Here is a 15,788-nt window from a genome sequence, read left to right on the forward strand (position 1 = left end):
TCTCAGAATGACCATCAAGGTTGAAAGAGACATTCAGGATCATCCAGTCCATGTGTCCATCCAGCACTGCCGCTCTAACACCTAACCCACATCACCCAGAGCCAGAGGCCTCATAAACACCCCAGGGATGGTGACCCCCACCACCTCCCTGGGAAGCCTGTTTTAATGCCTGACCACACTAACACTGAATTATTTTTTCATATGTAATCTGAATCTCCCCTGTTTCATCTTAAGGCCATTCCCTCTCGCCCTCTCACTGCAGGCCCCACCTGGCCACAGCCTCCTTTCAGGTGCTTGTAGAGAGCGATGAGAAGCCCCCCGAGCCTCTTCCTCTTGGAGGTTTAGCCCCTTGAGGGAAGAAGCCTTACCTTGATATTTTCCTCACTCTTAACCTTCAGCAACCAGCCTGACTAAACTGTACTGAGATAACCGCCAGCCTTCTTTCTGGGCTGCCACTCATCTGTAGGACCCGCACCTGCCGGCCGCAGAGACCTTTCCCCCACAGCTAGCCCTGAGCTCCGGGAGGGTTGGGCGGAGGGCGGCGCTGAGGGCCGTGCCCGCCCTCCCGGGCCGGGCGGCGCGGAAGCGCAGGCGGCCGGGGCTGCGTCCCCGCCGGACCCCGGGGGGCGGAGCGAAAGCCCGGGCACAGCGGCATCCTCCGGCGCGGCCATCGCCGGGCTGCTCCATGGAGAAGCGGGGCCCGGTGCTGCACATCGTGGTGGTGGGCTTCCACCACAAGAAGGGCTGCCAGGTGAGGGGGTGCGGGTGTCCCTCGCCTCTCCGCTCCGCTCCTGCTTCCTGCCGGCCCTCCCGCGGTCCCCTCCCCCGCGCCGAGCGGCGCCTGCCCGGCTGCGGGAGCCGCCGCCGGAGGGGCGCGTTCCGCGGGGCCGGGGGGCTCCGCTCTGCTCAGGGGGCGGTGGAGGACGGGCTGGGAGCCGGCGAGGCCCCGCTTGGCCGCGGCCTCCCCCGGCCGGGGGATGCCTGGTTGGGCCGTGACTCGGCTCGCCCCGGGCAGTTCGTGGTCATGGAGCTGCCTCCATTCCCGCCCCGCCTCGGCGCTCCGCCGGCAGCGAGGCGGAGCTCCCGGGAGTGAGGGGCACCGTGGCACCGTATCTGTTTCGAGTCGTGCGTGCTTGATGCGTTCAGACAGAGAATCCTGAGGAAAAGACTCCAAATGGTGTTTTAATCTACCTTCCTCTATCCCTGCCGGCCCATCACTGAGTGCTCAGGTATATCTTGTACCAAATAGCCCCAGGGTAATAAGCCTGTCCTGGATTTAAGTTTTCTTTGCCTGTCTCTTTCCCGCTGTCATAAGTGCTTGTGGCCTGTAAGGTGGAAGGATTTATGTCACGTATTTCATAGCTGGTTTATGTTGTGGTTGTTTTAATTTTTTTTAAGCCTTGAAACAGGATGTGCAGTTGCCCAGCTGGGCTGCCCACACATTTGCTCTGCTATGACAAGAGCAAATATACATAATGTTGGATTTCCAGTGAGTCTTCTTCCATAGTGAGTTCTTGGCATTTATAAAAATTGCCAAGATATAATCAATGTGATGGCTATTGTTATACAAGGGTTGATCTGACATAAACACATTCCATACAAGGTAGCTGAGAATTAAATTATTGCTTCAGCAAAAAATCCAAGCACAATTCCTCAGAGGCTAAGGTGCAATAACTCAATTTCTGAAAGATGTGCATGGTTTTCAAATGCATCCTTTCTCCTCAGGGTGTCTGGGTGCTGTTCACAGGATCAGTTCCTGTGAAGTAATTAGATCATCTGGGTTGTGAGGTTTGTGATATTTATCAGGCACTTTCTTGTCAAACACTGTTACAAGATGAGCCTTAGTTGGATATCTGTAGGAGGAGGAGCATATTTTTGCCCTCTCCTTGTTGTTGGCCTCTTGGAAAAGACCTATGCTTTTTTTCTTCTGTTCTTCTGGAGTGTATATTAATTTTCTTGCACATTAAGTGATGTTGATGCAAGGGAAAAAAAAAAAGAACAAAAAACCCAAACAAATCCCCAAACTGTAAATTAGTAGTATTGATTTTTTTTTTTTTTTTTTTTGTTGCCAGTAAAATGTTTATAGAAGTACATTTTGAGATGTTGTCAAAAATTAGGTTGGAATACCTCTGAACTCAAGTTTTCTTTATCTCAAGAAATGACCTGGAGAAGCTGGAAAGGAAGGGAGTTTGGAAAGGGGACAACGTAGCTGAGTCACAGGGAGGAGAGCTGCAGGAATAAAGTGACAGCCAGTAGAACCACAACCAGGCTGGAATCTAATTTTAAATGTATCCTACTTCTGACTTGGCAGATTTTTTACTGAACTATGGGGAACGTTTCCTAAAAGAGCTGGAGGTGAGGAGTGGCACAGCTATAGCCTAATGAGTTTGACATCAGTAGTATGCAAGTCTCCAGAGAATTCGTGAAGGAAAGAATTAATTAACAACATGAAACTAAGTAGACTGGGTCCTATGTGCATTTGCTAAAGATAGATCATGCCTGACTGACCTGCATCTTTTGTAAGAATAAGTGATTGAATTCCTTTCTCTGTGAAAGAAATGAAGTAGCTCTAATCTGCTGGGAACTTGATAAGAGATCAGGCTTATTCTTAAGGCAGAGATACAAGAGAATTGGTGCAAGAGCTGGTACTTGGATTAAGAGTAGTATAAAGGAGAGGAAGCAGAAACAGATTTGAGTCAGAAGAGGAACTATTGGTTTGAAAGGTGCTTGCAAGAAGTGTTTCTCAAGATTAAAAGTGGTGCTGGTATTGTTTACACCATGAAATTGAACTATGATAAGCAAACTTTAGGAATCAGTATTTCAAAGGAAAACTGGAAGGTTGTGCAAGAGCTGGACAATAAGGAATACTGGATTGATAAAAATGGGGTGCCTTATGAAGTTGTGCATTGGGAATAAATAATAACAATATAAGCTTGGGAATTGACACGAAGAAATGTCTGGAAGAGAAATGAGACCACATATGATCAAGGCTAAGTCACCAAAGCAGTGTGATTTGAGGGCAAGAATGACAATGTATGTAATCCTATTGTGTGATAATATGTTTATCAATGCATGTACATTCTGATCCACTTTTCAGAGAAAGGGATTTGAATTCTCTCTTCCAGAACTGGATGAGATAGTCCCTGGGCAGTCTGTGTTAAAGGAGAGTGTAGAAGAGCTTCCCTGGCTAGGGAAGCTACATTCATCAACAAAGTAGATTTGGAGGTTGCATTCACCTCTGTAAGTACGGGAACATTCTTCCCTTTTCCTCTCCTGTCTTTTCACTGCTGGTAAGCAGAGGCAGTTGTGGTAATCTGAAATGAGGAACTGAGGTGACCAAAAAAGCAAGCCTTGTTTTGGTGGGTTGCTTTTGAGGTAGTTCTTTCGCAGGTTCTGTTTGCCAGGTGGACAGCTGCAGAGGGCAGACACAAGGGCACAAGAGGACCAGTGAGGGTGAATCACATCCACATTCCTTAGGATGCAGCTCAGGATGTGGTTGGCTACAATGTGCACATTGCTGGCTCATAATGAGTTTTTGGTCAACTGTCACCCCCAAATCCTTCTCCACAGGGCTGCTCTCAATGACCTTTAAAGTATTGATAATGGCCTTTGAAGTATTCATTGAAACACTGCCTTACATGTAGCTGCATTCCAGGAAACTGTTGGAAGGTTAAAAATGAGGAGGAGAAACCACACGTTTAATCTAAATCAGTGTTGGCACAAGAACCAGTGGATATGAACTGTCTGAGCATGTGCTGCAGACTGCATACCTGAAACTGTGAAGTGCAGAAAAGCCAAGAGCACTACAGCAATGCTCAAATGGACATCACTCAGAGTGAATCTGGAGAGCTTAAGATTGAAAGATCATAGAGCTAGGCTGCATAACAGGAATCCACCTGTTTTGCCTGAGAAGGCTCCTTTCAGTTTCTGTTCCCACCTCTTTTCTCTGTAGTCTTACTAGGAAATGCATGTGGAGTTAGGATTTTCTATGGATTTCTTGATGCTAGGTTCTTTCATTAGCTGCCTTTGCTTCTGAAGCTTCATCACTTGAAATGTACAGGTCTTCCTGTTGGTTAACTTATAGGATAATAAGTGTGTATCATGTAAAGGCTTTGAAGTGCAGTTTGGAAATGTATAGGAATATCTTTTTCTTTCACAGACAGAAAAACAATCCATATGCATTTGTTTTTGAAAGAGAAGGAGAGTCAGAGAATCTCTGTGTGCCTTTGGATTGGGAGTATGAGTGCCACAATTGTTCCTCATGCTCCTTTCAAGGGGTGACTGTTTAACTGGGGGTCATTTTTGCTGGAATATAAGAGACAAAGTGAAGTTTTTCCATAGGTACATTGTTAAGTCTGGAGATCCAGTTACCCAGGCAGTTGTTAAAAGCTTGGGAGTTGCCACTCACTGTCAGGAAGGCTTTTTGTTATCTGAAAACAAAAGCGCTAAAAATTGTGAACACATTGGGAGGAGTTTTCTCTAGCAAGTATGGAGTAAATGTTTGGAGAACCTGCAGGCTTTTGTTTGTCTACATGAGCAGATTGCCATGCTGTTTCTTTGGACCCCTTAGTTACTGAGTTGAACTGTGAATCCAAGGAGATATGCAAACAGTGCTGGTTGCTGTCTCTTTTTGCTAAGGATTAGAGGTAGGTTATGGCCGTGTCCAGAGAATGGGAGGAGAAACTTGGCTGCAAACTACTAGGTCCACCTACTATTTGACACACTTTCAACAGGCCCATTAAGGAAGGGAATGGCAATTGGCAGGAAGCAGGAATGGTGACAGGTTTCTTGGCTTTGTAGGTGCTGGCTGACTTATTATGGGAATCTTCCTCAGCGAGTCATTAAATTGTAAATGTCCCACAGTGAGCAGAACTCATGGGCAGTATCCACTTAATCATGGTTTTCATGCATCTGAAATGAAATGACAAACATTAAAAATTCCTTTTTTGATCCTTCTTTGCTATGAATAAGAGGAGTGGCCTCAGAAAAAGTAAGAGCAGAAAGAGTGCCTCATTGTATGTAGTTGCTCAAACTCTTGCCCATAAGTGTAAAACACGCAGTTTTGGTGTAGTAGGAATTGTACATACTTCTCAGGCTCTGTAGGACTCAAGGCACAAAAGCATTGAGGCACAAAGTGACAATAAGGGAAGTCTGCCACAGAAATGGTCTGATGTGTTTTGGAGTGTCTGTAGCTGCTCAGCTCATTATCTACTGCAGCAGGTTCTGTTCATCTGCTTCAGTGTAGGGTAGTAAGCTTGGACTTCAGGACTAATTGTACCTTTCTGCTGGAGTGGCTGAAAACAAATTCCTCAGTAGTTTTGAGGAACTGTAGTAGTGAGTGACTAGTGATTTCAGAGCCAAAAAGGGGAAAGCTTTGTTTTGGAATCATGAAACACTTTCTCTCATTACAAGTGAGTGATGAAGCACCTAATTTGCTTTACAATACTTTAATTTTTGAAAGCATTAACTAGTGTGGAAGGTCCTTACCTACCTTGTAATAAAAGTCTTTAGCAAAAATGCAACCTGAACAGACCTTAACTAGAAGATGCAAGCTGTGTTGAAAATACATGGAAAGACCTTTGATTTATACTCATGGTAGAAGACTGAAAGTCCTGAGGTGCAGTTTTCCGGTTGTGATCACGTGTGCTGTGACTGTCACTTGAGCTCTGTCTCCAAGCTTTATTTACATGGAGAAACAGAGAGATAACAGTCTCTGAGGGTGTAGGAAGGCTTAAAATATCATGAGTACTCTAGAAATATTTCTTTTTGAAGGCAGAGTTAAAATGAGAGCTGATGTATTTGTAAAGGAGAGAACGGAAACATTTCAGCAAAGCTGGAAAAACTTGTGGGTAGGAGAGCTAGGCAAGGTCCCTGTAAACCCCTGGCTGGTTACTGAGGAAGGGCATGGTCCTTTTGCTGCTGCAGTGCTTGACCTGCCACAACAATCCCTACCTTCTCCTGATCTGCAAGGCTTCTAAGCTAATCACACCTGAGTGAACTCGGGCACTGTGTCACCAGCAGTGAGGCCACACAGAATCTCACTTTATTTGGGGCAAGGCCCAGCTTTTCTGCACTTGCTCAGCTGAGCAATTGAACACATCACTGCTGACCTTGTGCAGCAGGTGACCATTGTCTCATGTGCCCTCTTAAGAGCTTAAAATTATTCCACTTTACTCCTGGCTCTGTTTAATATATGCATTTCTTACTGTGTTGTGGGAAAAAAATTGAATTGTGAGTGGTAGGGAAGGTGAGGAAGTGCCGTGTGTGTCCTGGAATGCTCGCGCTGCCGGTCGGTTTTGTTTGCCTGAGATCTTTGATCTGTGAAATAACGGCAGTGTATCTTGACCCACTTCTCTGTACTTCTGTGGAGAATGACATTTCAAACTCCCACAGACATGGGAAGGGATTGCTGTAAATACCAAAAGGCAAATTTCCATGGAATCCTAAAGTTTGCTGTAAGGATATTCAAGGTACTGAACTTAATAATGTAAATGTGATGCCCGCTTTCTCTAAAGTAGTGTCTGAGTGCCTGTCTGTGTGCGACAGTTTTTGTGTGGACTGTGCTTGAAGATCAATCCCCCTCTCTTGCCTGACCAGAGGTTTTCTTCCTGACATGCAAAGAAAACCCAAGATCAGGAATGAAGCAGCTGAACACCTAGTTTAAGAGGAGAGCCTCAATATAATACTTGAGAGGGAAGAATGTCCTTTAATTCTTCCTGAATTGTGTATGTGATCTTCATCATGTGAGAGCTTCAAATACTTGAGCTCTGGAAGATGGTGCCTGTTGTGATCTGCAGAAATTGGCACCTGACATGGCCTGAGCAATCCATGCACATGGCCTTTTTCCCAGGTGCCTGGGAAGCAGATGTCTTTAAGCAGAAATGTTGGCAACTTAGACTTGACTTTGGAGGATTAGGAGATGTCTAAATAATGAGCAAGGTCAGTCTGCACTTCTTATCAGCTCTTGTTTGAACTGCCTACGTTTCCAGGTCTGCTGCACTCTTGATTGTAGCATGTTTTTTTAAGAGGGAAATATTGAAGTTGTTCTCTTCTATAGATTCCATGGGTGGGAAGTTTCAGGGGAAAGCTTTCCAGCTTGTCTTAGTCCCATTTTGTTTGCTGCCTTTCTTCTAAGACTCTGCTTTACTGGAGAATTATTTTTTTCCCTTCTTGATCTTTGTCACTCCAATAGTTGCTGTGATTCTCTTAGATGTGCTTGATGCTCTTAAACATGCAAGTGAAGTGTATGCTTTGTTGTCTTTAAATTACCTGTGTCTTTGTTTCAGGGGAGCACAGTATGCACGTATTATGCAATAGGTAATCTTGTCTAGTGATTAAACAAGATCTTGTTAATGGAACAACAGAAACAAAAATAAGTTGAAAAGGAACTAGGCTGGAATCAAGCTGAAGTGCCTATTTCTATTGATGATAACCTATAAACATTAGCACAATTCCTTTTGATTTTGTTCCCTGCTTTAATAATATTAAAGCACTTTAAAGGATCACTGTTAGCATGAAATCTTCTAATAAAGTTAATCATAGCATACATCAAGTATCAAAGATTAGTCTTTGTCTAAAATATGTGGATTTGATGCTCAACAGTTTGTAACTTTTAAAGAGGCTTTTAGCTTTTATTTGTAAGGCTACTCTAATTGGCACGGGGTGCTAATAATTTTAAATACACAATGAATTGCTGGTACACATGGACTTCTGTAAACAATACTGCAGATTCTGATCTCTTGTGTAGAGTTAATGATGAGTTCCATTTTTTGCATAACTGTTGAATCCACTTATATAATACTTAGTGTTCAGTGTTCAAGAAGAACTTTGTGGTATGGTTGATTAGTTTGTTTCTTTATTTGGTTTCTTTGTCTAGTTTTTCGAAGAACCTTTTACTTTGATAATCCTGCAGTCACTTCTGTGAAGTGCTGCCCAGGAAGTTAAGTATTCCACACTGAAAGAAGGATTCCATACTGGATATTTTTTCCATAGTTGCCCTGATATGCAAGTTGAGAGAAGGTTCCTAAATACCCATTTGCTGTTATGTAATGGTTTCCATAGTCATCATACTTAACTTTCATCTTATGATTTGTCTGTTCTTTGTATATGTCATAACATCTGACTAGTTATATCTAAATATCCTGTGCCAGGAATCTCGGCCTTTCTCTTGAATAACTGAATGAATGCCAAGTCAATAAAGCATGTATTTCTGTAGTTCTGCTGCACTTTTCATTTCCCTGTTCAGAATGTTTTCAAACAGTGGCTTGGGCTCTTAGCACTAGAGGTGGCAATGTAATTTACATACACGTAGAATAGAGGGAGGTTCAAAGATTAAAATCACTGAACAGAGGTCACTCCAGCAGGAGTAAATTGGAACTTGCAGGTCTCCACTTTGTGTTCCCTGTCCTAATATCACCTGACTTGATGATCTGTTCCTAATTTTGGTAATCAATCTTATAGGTTGTATGAGGTGCTGAATTAATACACCTAGGCAGCATGCTGTTTCTAAAAGCAAAGAAAGCTGTGGGTACAAGATGTGAAAGCAAGTTCCTTGCTGCCCCAGCATGCTGGAGGGCAGGACACAGGGCTGGCTGCCTGCTTCCTTGGGGTCACTGAGAGCAGAGTAGTGTGTTCTGTGCTTCATTATGTTACTGTGTTTGTGCACCTTCTCAGCCTCATGTGTGGCAGTGAACCGGATTTGCTGCCTCTCAGGAGTAATTCTGATGTTGAAACTTGTGAGGAAGGAGCAAATTCACAAAGAGCAGTTCCGGGCCCCTCAGATGTCCTGTGGCAAAGAGCCTGAGTGCTTGTTGGCTCCTAAGACCAAGTGATGGCTTGTTTGTACTGCGCTGGTTCAGCAGTAGGTGCTGGGTGAGTGACACTCAAGGGCTGTTTCTAAACCCTTGAGTCCAAGTGCTTGAAAGTGTACTGACTGTCCTGGTCCTCACATTTTCCCTGGGGAAGGTGGATTCAGTGTAGCATTTGTCAACTTGTTGCCATCTCCTTGCTATTTGGAACCGCGGCACAGCAGAGCTGAGGAAAGGCTGCATGCCTGAGTCTTGTGTGAGGTATGAGTGCTGTCCCTGGAGAGGGAAAATGCCACAGTCCTTATGGCTGGGTGTGCTCATCAAAGCCAGTGGGCACCAAGATGGGCATTAAGAGCCAGTCTGTGGGGGAACAATTGGCTGCTGCTGACTCCAGTCTGCACTGGCTGCTGGGTTGGACAGACATCTTTGTTAGGGGTAGAGATTGGGGTGCCCTCGCTTGTTTAATCAGGGAAGCTGCTCTCTCTTGCCAGAATTCATCTTGTATGAGTTCTTGCTTTCTGTAATGTATAAATCAATAATTGGAAGGAGTGTTTAGGTTGCATGCTAGCATGGTGTTGAAAACAAAGGTTTTGGTGTTTCAGGTTATTTTATCTTTTAAGGGCCTCAGTGGGAGTCGGTCCTTAGCTAACCTAGTCAGAGGTTTTGAAGCAAACTTGAATGGTGATATTGTGCCTACAAATGGTGCCTTAGAACTTGTCTAAGTGGCTACTCTATGGCTTTAGCAGTATGGAAATGTGAGGAAGTATGAGTTTCAGAAGCTGAAAGGATAGAAACAACTATGCCCTGCCTCCTTGTAATACACAGATTTTTTTGCTGTTGCTATTTGTGTAAATATTGTATTTTAAAATGTATTTATGTAAGTATGTATTACATGTATTCTTCATATATATTTTTGTATGCATATATACATGTATCATACATAGTAGTTACAAATATTCATATTTATAAAAATGTGTAACGTATATTTAAAACTCTGCTGTTGCAGGTTATATTACTGCGTAGGGTTTATTGTCATTTGAATGGCCTCTTCAGCTTGCAGATCCTGATCTGTTGATTTTACTGTGCAAAAATGGGGGAAGTTTATAATCTATATTCAATTGTTATTTAAGTAATAAATAGTTCTTAGTGCTGAATGACAAACATTGCTCTTAGATTTTCATTTGGCTGCGTGCTGCAGTTGTTATGGTGATTCAGATAAGGTCATTGCTGTGCTGTTCTTCTCTGGGTCTGGCTATGCTAGGACTAATAAATTGCAAAAACTGATTTTAGAAATCCCTACTTTGAGTGAAGAACAAATACTGACTTATTTATAAAGAGGTATCAAGTTTTAGGTGTAATTTTTATCTCTTGGGTTTTTGTGATTGCTGCTGTGTAGTTATACTCTATTTAGCATACTTCTGCCTTTCTTTTTTAGAGGTGAAGGGCTGGTATCCCTGAAATTAAATGTGTTGTAAAGATTTATGAAAAGAAAAGATTCTCTAAATAGAAATGTAATTACTGGGTTTTGCTGATCTCCTTTTCTTTGTTTCAAGCAGTTATCCTACCTGTTTGTTGCAGTAGAAGCAATGGGAGAAATCAAAGCAATTGTTTAGAGGATGGAATGGGTTTGTTTCCTGTAAATTAGATTCTGTAATATAACACTGTCATTCTAAAGATTTCAGATTTTTTTGAGATTAAATAATCTCTCCATTGTACCAATGCAAAAACTTACTTGGGTCCAGATGTTTTTTCATAACTTATCTGAAGAGAAATCTATCAAAATACCTGTTATACTAAAGTGGAGAGCTTATATTGTGACTATAATTCAAATGTGATAGTAGATGAAGTGGGCAGGGTGGGAAGGTTATACTGACTTGCTAGAACATTTTAAATTATCAGTGTTTAGTGCTCACTGATGATTCTACTTTGATTAACAATTAAACACTTTTCTCAGATAAGAAGAACCACCTTACCTGAGTATAAAATTAATGCCAACTGCCTGTCAAATGTTTTAGTGCAGTAGTTTAGCTGGACATGCCCATATATTTGGAAATTCCTCTTTTATCAGTTCCTTTTTAAACCCTTCTTCTGATTGTGTACTTGCAATTTAGTCAAAGACACTATCAATGCATTTTTCTTAAAGAACTATCATGTTAATTCCTAGATGTAGAAACTTAAATGCATTTTTCCTTGCCTGCTCTCATGTTTTCTTATTGTGACTTAATGAATGCATAGTAAATTTATTCTGGCTAGGAAGTGCCTTCAAAGACAAGGAACAAAATCAGATTGCCTCGATTTTTTTTCTCTCCCCACTAGAATTGTGTGTTCATTGGTGCTTTGCATCCAAACAGTTAGATTCAATACAAACTGCATTTTAAAGGTTAGTTAATGCTGCAGAATTCCAGAAAAATAAAAAATGTTAGTTCCAGAAATTCAGTTGTACTTCCATTTAAGGAGTTCTTATAAACTAGATTTTATTTTAATAATAAATCTTGATAATTCACAAGAGTTGAAGTATTCTATGTAGTGAAGAGCGCAGTTATTTATTTCTCCCCTGAACCTCAAGACAATATTCTGTATTGGTTTTAGTTCTGAAATCCATCAGGACCCATCTGCTTAGAGAACATGACAGTTTGCACAGGCAAAAAGCATTGCCATCAAAACCCCTTGACAGGCGTGACCAATATTTCCAGCTGGAACGAAGATCCCAGACACTTGGAAGAGTAAGAAATGGATATACTAGTTCATGTTTTATGTAGTTTATTTTGAAGTCTCTCAGGAGTTCAGCTTTGAATTTGAATTTCATCTTGTTGAGTCTTCTTTAATTCAACTTAGGAGACAACAATGTCTAAAATTTTCTCTGGCAGTGAGCTCTGAAAACTTGTGTCTATATCTTTGTTTCTGTTCACTATTGGGCTTTATGAAAACATTTTATTTCTCATATTTGCAGGCATTTTTGTAGTGATACATATATTAATGACATACAGGGACATTTAAGTGCATGTTTATGCATGCACATACATATGTGGATGGATTTACATAACAAGCAGTTATATTTAAATTAAAAATGAGCTTCTCTTTCTTCTTTTTGTGAAGAGGATGAAAAAGAGGTATGAGACAGGTCTCTTCAGTAGTCCTATCTCTTCCCCCTGTCATGGTTTGTCTTAGGTTTAAGGTAGAAAATTATAAGAAAATAACTTTTTAAGTTGCCTTCCCTAGGAACACTGCTCTGTAATTTGCACACACAGGCTGGGAAAGGTTTTTATTGAGACTCTAATTGTTTGAAAACTCAGAACTGATAGAACTGAAATTCTATTTACCCCATTATTACCACCTCTATACATATGCACTGCTCGGTTTCATAATTTTCAAGAACTGTGAGGTTTTAGCCATTTTTTAAAGATGCTCAATATTCTTGTAACACTTTGTTTTTGAAATAATGGTTTCTTTCCGTACAAAGGATTCTTAACTGCGATTGATGCAAGTCTGCAAATTGAGCTGGTGAAATCAAGCAGAACATCTAGTGGATAGGGAACAGTTAGGGTGAGTTTCATCTGCATTAAGTCAGTCATCTGCAAGTTAGACTTAGAGCTAACTCTCTTCAGAGATGGTCAGAAGAAACAGATCAGATGAATCACCCTCTGCAGGTGTTTGTTTTCTCTGACTTTGCAGAACACTTGGGAAAATTGCCTCAGAGATCTTGCTTTTTGACATACACTCAGCTGACATAACTCCCACTTGCAGTGACTGCTTATTTAATACCAAAAGTCAAACTTTCTCATCACTGGGAACTGTTAAGTTGGAGGAGGGATGAAGAGAAGTCCTCCAGGGCATTGCATGCTCTTCTTGCTGTTGGATTTTCCTGTTTCTCTGTTACTTCCATGCTTTTGGTACTTTGGCCAGCAGCAATTCTATTAAACTGCATGAATGTGATTCCTCCTTAGAAACCAGGATATGTCCTATATGGATCCTGTTGGGGAGGAGGAGAAAGAATACTATGTCATAATGTAAATTGGGACTGTCATTAAGTGTATCTGTAAAATAGAGTATTTAAAGCCACTTAAGCAGTTTTAGTTTTGATTTGCCTGAGTTTTGTGATCTTCTCTCTTATACCCACACATGCATGCAGAAATTTATAATAAAACTGGTTTTTGAAAGAAGACAACTAATAGAAAACAAGATTGTCATCAGTGTCAATTAATGCCTGTACAGTTTATTGAATTTGGAACTGACAGAACCTGCAGAAATCCCTGTTGCTGGGATTATTGGATAGCAGCTGAGGTGTTGATAGCATATTGTGAGCTAGAACAAAGTAGTTCTTCATCAAATTTCACACTGTAAAAAGAACACAGGAGCCAGATTTCTCAGCTTTATTCTGGACTTTGAAAAGGAGTGTTCCTTAGTGAATGCATGTTTTTCATGGAGCTTGACTCATCTTACCCATCTTTCCTTTAAATTTGTCTCCTAATTCATTATTTGGCTGCAGTGCAAAATACAGTGGTAATTCTGAAGGTGCTTGGAAGCAATGATGTCTTAAATCCTTAAAGTATTTCTCTGTCAGGAGTGATGCATTTAAGGTATTTGGTGGAATCTAAGGGAACTCAGGGTTTCTTCTGTATTTGTTAGAAAGAAGCTCCTCCAGAGGTGAATTTGAATCTCTCTCTGTTGGCCATGGAGTGAAATAAAATACCCGAGTCAGGACCCAAGTGTAGATGCTCCTTGACTATCTATGTTTTAAACTTAGTAACTGTGCTATATTTATTGCTAAAGTTACTCCTGCAAGATTCTAGTAATCATTTTGTAAACGGTGTTTTCAGCCAGCCAGTTTGAATCTGAACATCAGCAAAAGGTCTGATACTGCAGACATTTATTTCTACCATTTTAATTTTTTTATCTACCATTTCAGTTTTCTTATTTGTGACTTGAAAAGGATAGCAGGGAATTCTCAGGATATATATGTGTACTAAATTCTCTGCTCCTTGTATGGATGCTAATTCCGCTGTTAGTCTCTCATTTAAAAGTCAGACACTTTTTTTTTTTCTTAGGGGCATATTTTGTTTAAAAGACTCTGTGGATTCCTCATAGATACAGGGTGTTACAGGGGTGCCTTCTCTGAGAGAAGCTTCTGCCCCTGCCAGAAGCTTTCTCCATGTCTGCCAGAGCCAAGGAGAGACTCAGGGCTGGTCAGTGCCCATCAGGGGTGGTGGTAGCACCTCTGGGTTCCTGTGTTTGAGAAGGAAAGTTATTGCAAAGCAGCAAATTGCAGCCAGAGCAGAGAGGAGTGAGAGTATGTGAGAGAAACAGCCCTGCAGACACCAAGGCCAGCGAATCAGGAAGGGCTGGAGGTGCTCCAGGCCCTGGAGCAGAGATTCCCCTGTGGGCTGTCATGACAGCCACAGCAAGGCAAGGCTGTCCCCCTGCAGCCCAGGGAGGTCCATGGAGGAGCAGAGATCCACTTGTAGACACCCCCATGGCAGAGCAGGCAGAAGCCTGAGGGAGGCTGTGGCCCTGTGGGAAGCCTGTGCTGGAACAGGCTCCTGGCAGGACTTGTCACCCCACAGGGGACCTGCACTGGGATCTGTCCCTGAAGGACTGCACTCTGTGGAAGGGACCCACCCTGGTGAGCAGTTCATGAAGAACTGCAGCCTGTGGCAAGATCTCACTTGGGTGAAGTTCATGGAGCAGTCTGCTGGGACAGGGCCCCCATGCTGGAGCAGGGGAAGGATTCCTCCCTCTGAGGAGGAGGCAGCAGCAGAGACAGCGTGTGATGAACTGACCACGAACCATTCCCATCCCCCTGCACTGCTGGGGGAGGAGGTAGAGAATCAGGAATAAAGTTACGTCCAGGAAGGAATTAACCCACCCCAGGGTGGGGAGAAAGTATTTTCAAGATTTGGGTTTACTTCTTATTATCTTGCTCTGTTTTATTGCCATAATTTCCCCAAGTTAATTTCCCCAAGCCAACAATTTCTGTTTTGCCCATGACAGTGGCTGGTAAGTGAGCCCTCCCTGCCCTTAGCTTGACACATGAGCCTTTCATTATGTTTTTTCTACCTTACCCAAGTGAGGAGGAAGGTGATAGAGCAGCCTTGGTTGGCTCCTGGTGTCCAGCCAGGGTCAACCTACCCTAACAAGGAATAAGAAAACTTGAAATTGATACAAGTAGCAAGGCTGATTTCTCCTAGTGTTTTCTTGTCCTTTGTACCTTTTTCTCAAGTTGGCAACAGTTGTAGACAGTGACATCGTGTGTTAAGGTGAAGAATTTCACTTTTCCTCGGTACTCTCATCTTTCACAGGTTTTTTCTTTTGATGTTATTATTATTACTATTTTATTTTATTATCCATCAAATGCTAAGATTATTTATATTCTTGCTTTGTCATGATCTTTATTTTCCATGTGTACATACATTTTACAGCTCATTAACTAAATATCCTTGGAGAGAAGTTGCAGTATCAATAAACAGTTTCTTTTACTGAGAAATCTGTGTTTAGATTTTGTTCACTGAATTAAAAAAATGCTGTCTGGAAAAGAGTTGGTGGAAGTGGCTGGAAACCCAGAGGGGTCTCCATAGGAGAAGAAGATTGCACTGTAAAGATGCTGATTGTGGGGATCTGTGGTGGATGTGTAGTGTAGTGCAAGAAATGGAAAGGTTGTCCCTATTTCTAGGAAAAAGAGGAAAATGGCAATTAAATGAAAGGCAAAATTGAAAAGCAGGATTTCTTCCGTGAAAGGAAAAGGAGATACTTTTGGCCATTGTGCAGAACATGTTGCAGTCAGGGACATAAAAATATATAAACCACTGTTTTGCTGTTAATATGGTTTCTGGGATGATTCAATGTCTTGCAGGGTAAAAGAGAGGCCTGCACGTGTCAGCATTACCCAGTCATGAGCACCTGAAGGGCTGGGAAGTCAAATCTGCTTTCAGGATATGTGTGCCCCAGCAATGACCCCTGCTGTTGTTGCAGGTGTGGCAATGTGCT

At 42.1% G+C, this 15,788-nt stretch overlaps 1 protein-coding gene across 1 annotated transcript in view; it reads left to right on the forward strand.

Moving 5' to 3' along the window:
• The first annotated feature begins 585 nt into the window (after positions 1 to 585).
• AVL9 (AVL9 cell migration associated) overlaps positions 586 to 15,788 on the forward strand; it is a 45,275-nt gene continuing 30,072 nt past the window's right edge. The window contains exon 1 of the mRNA XM_030968367.1: positions 586 to 751. Within this exon, the coding sequence (XP_030824227.1) occupies positions 686 to 751 (66 nt within the window). The 5' untranslated portion in view covers positions 586 to 685. The remainder of the gene's footprint in view (positions 752 to 15,788) is intronic.

Source organism: Camarhynchus parvulus, chromosome 2, assembly GCF_901933205.1.
Source record: "Camarhynchus parvulus chromosome 2, STF_HiC, whole genome shotgun sequence".
NCBI classification, from domain to species: Eukaryota; Metazoa; Chordata; class Aves; order Passeriformes; family Thraupidae; genus Camarhynchus; species Camarhynchus parvulus.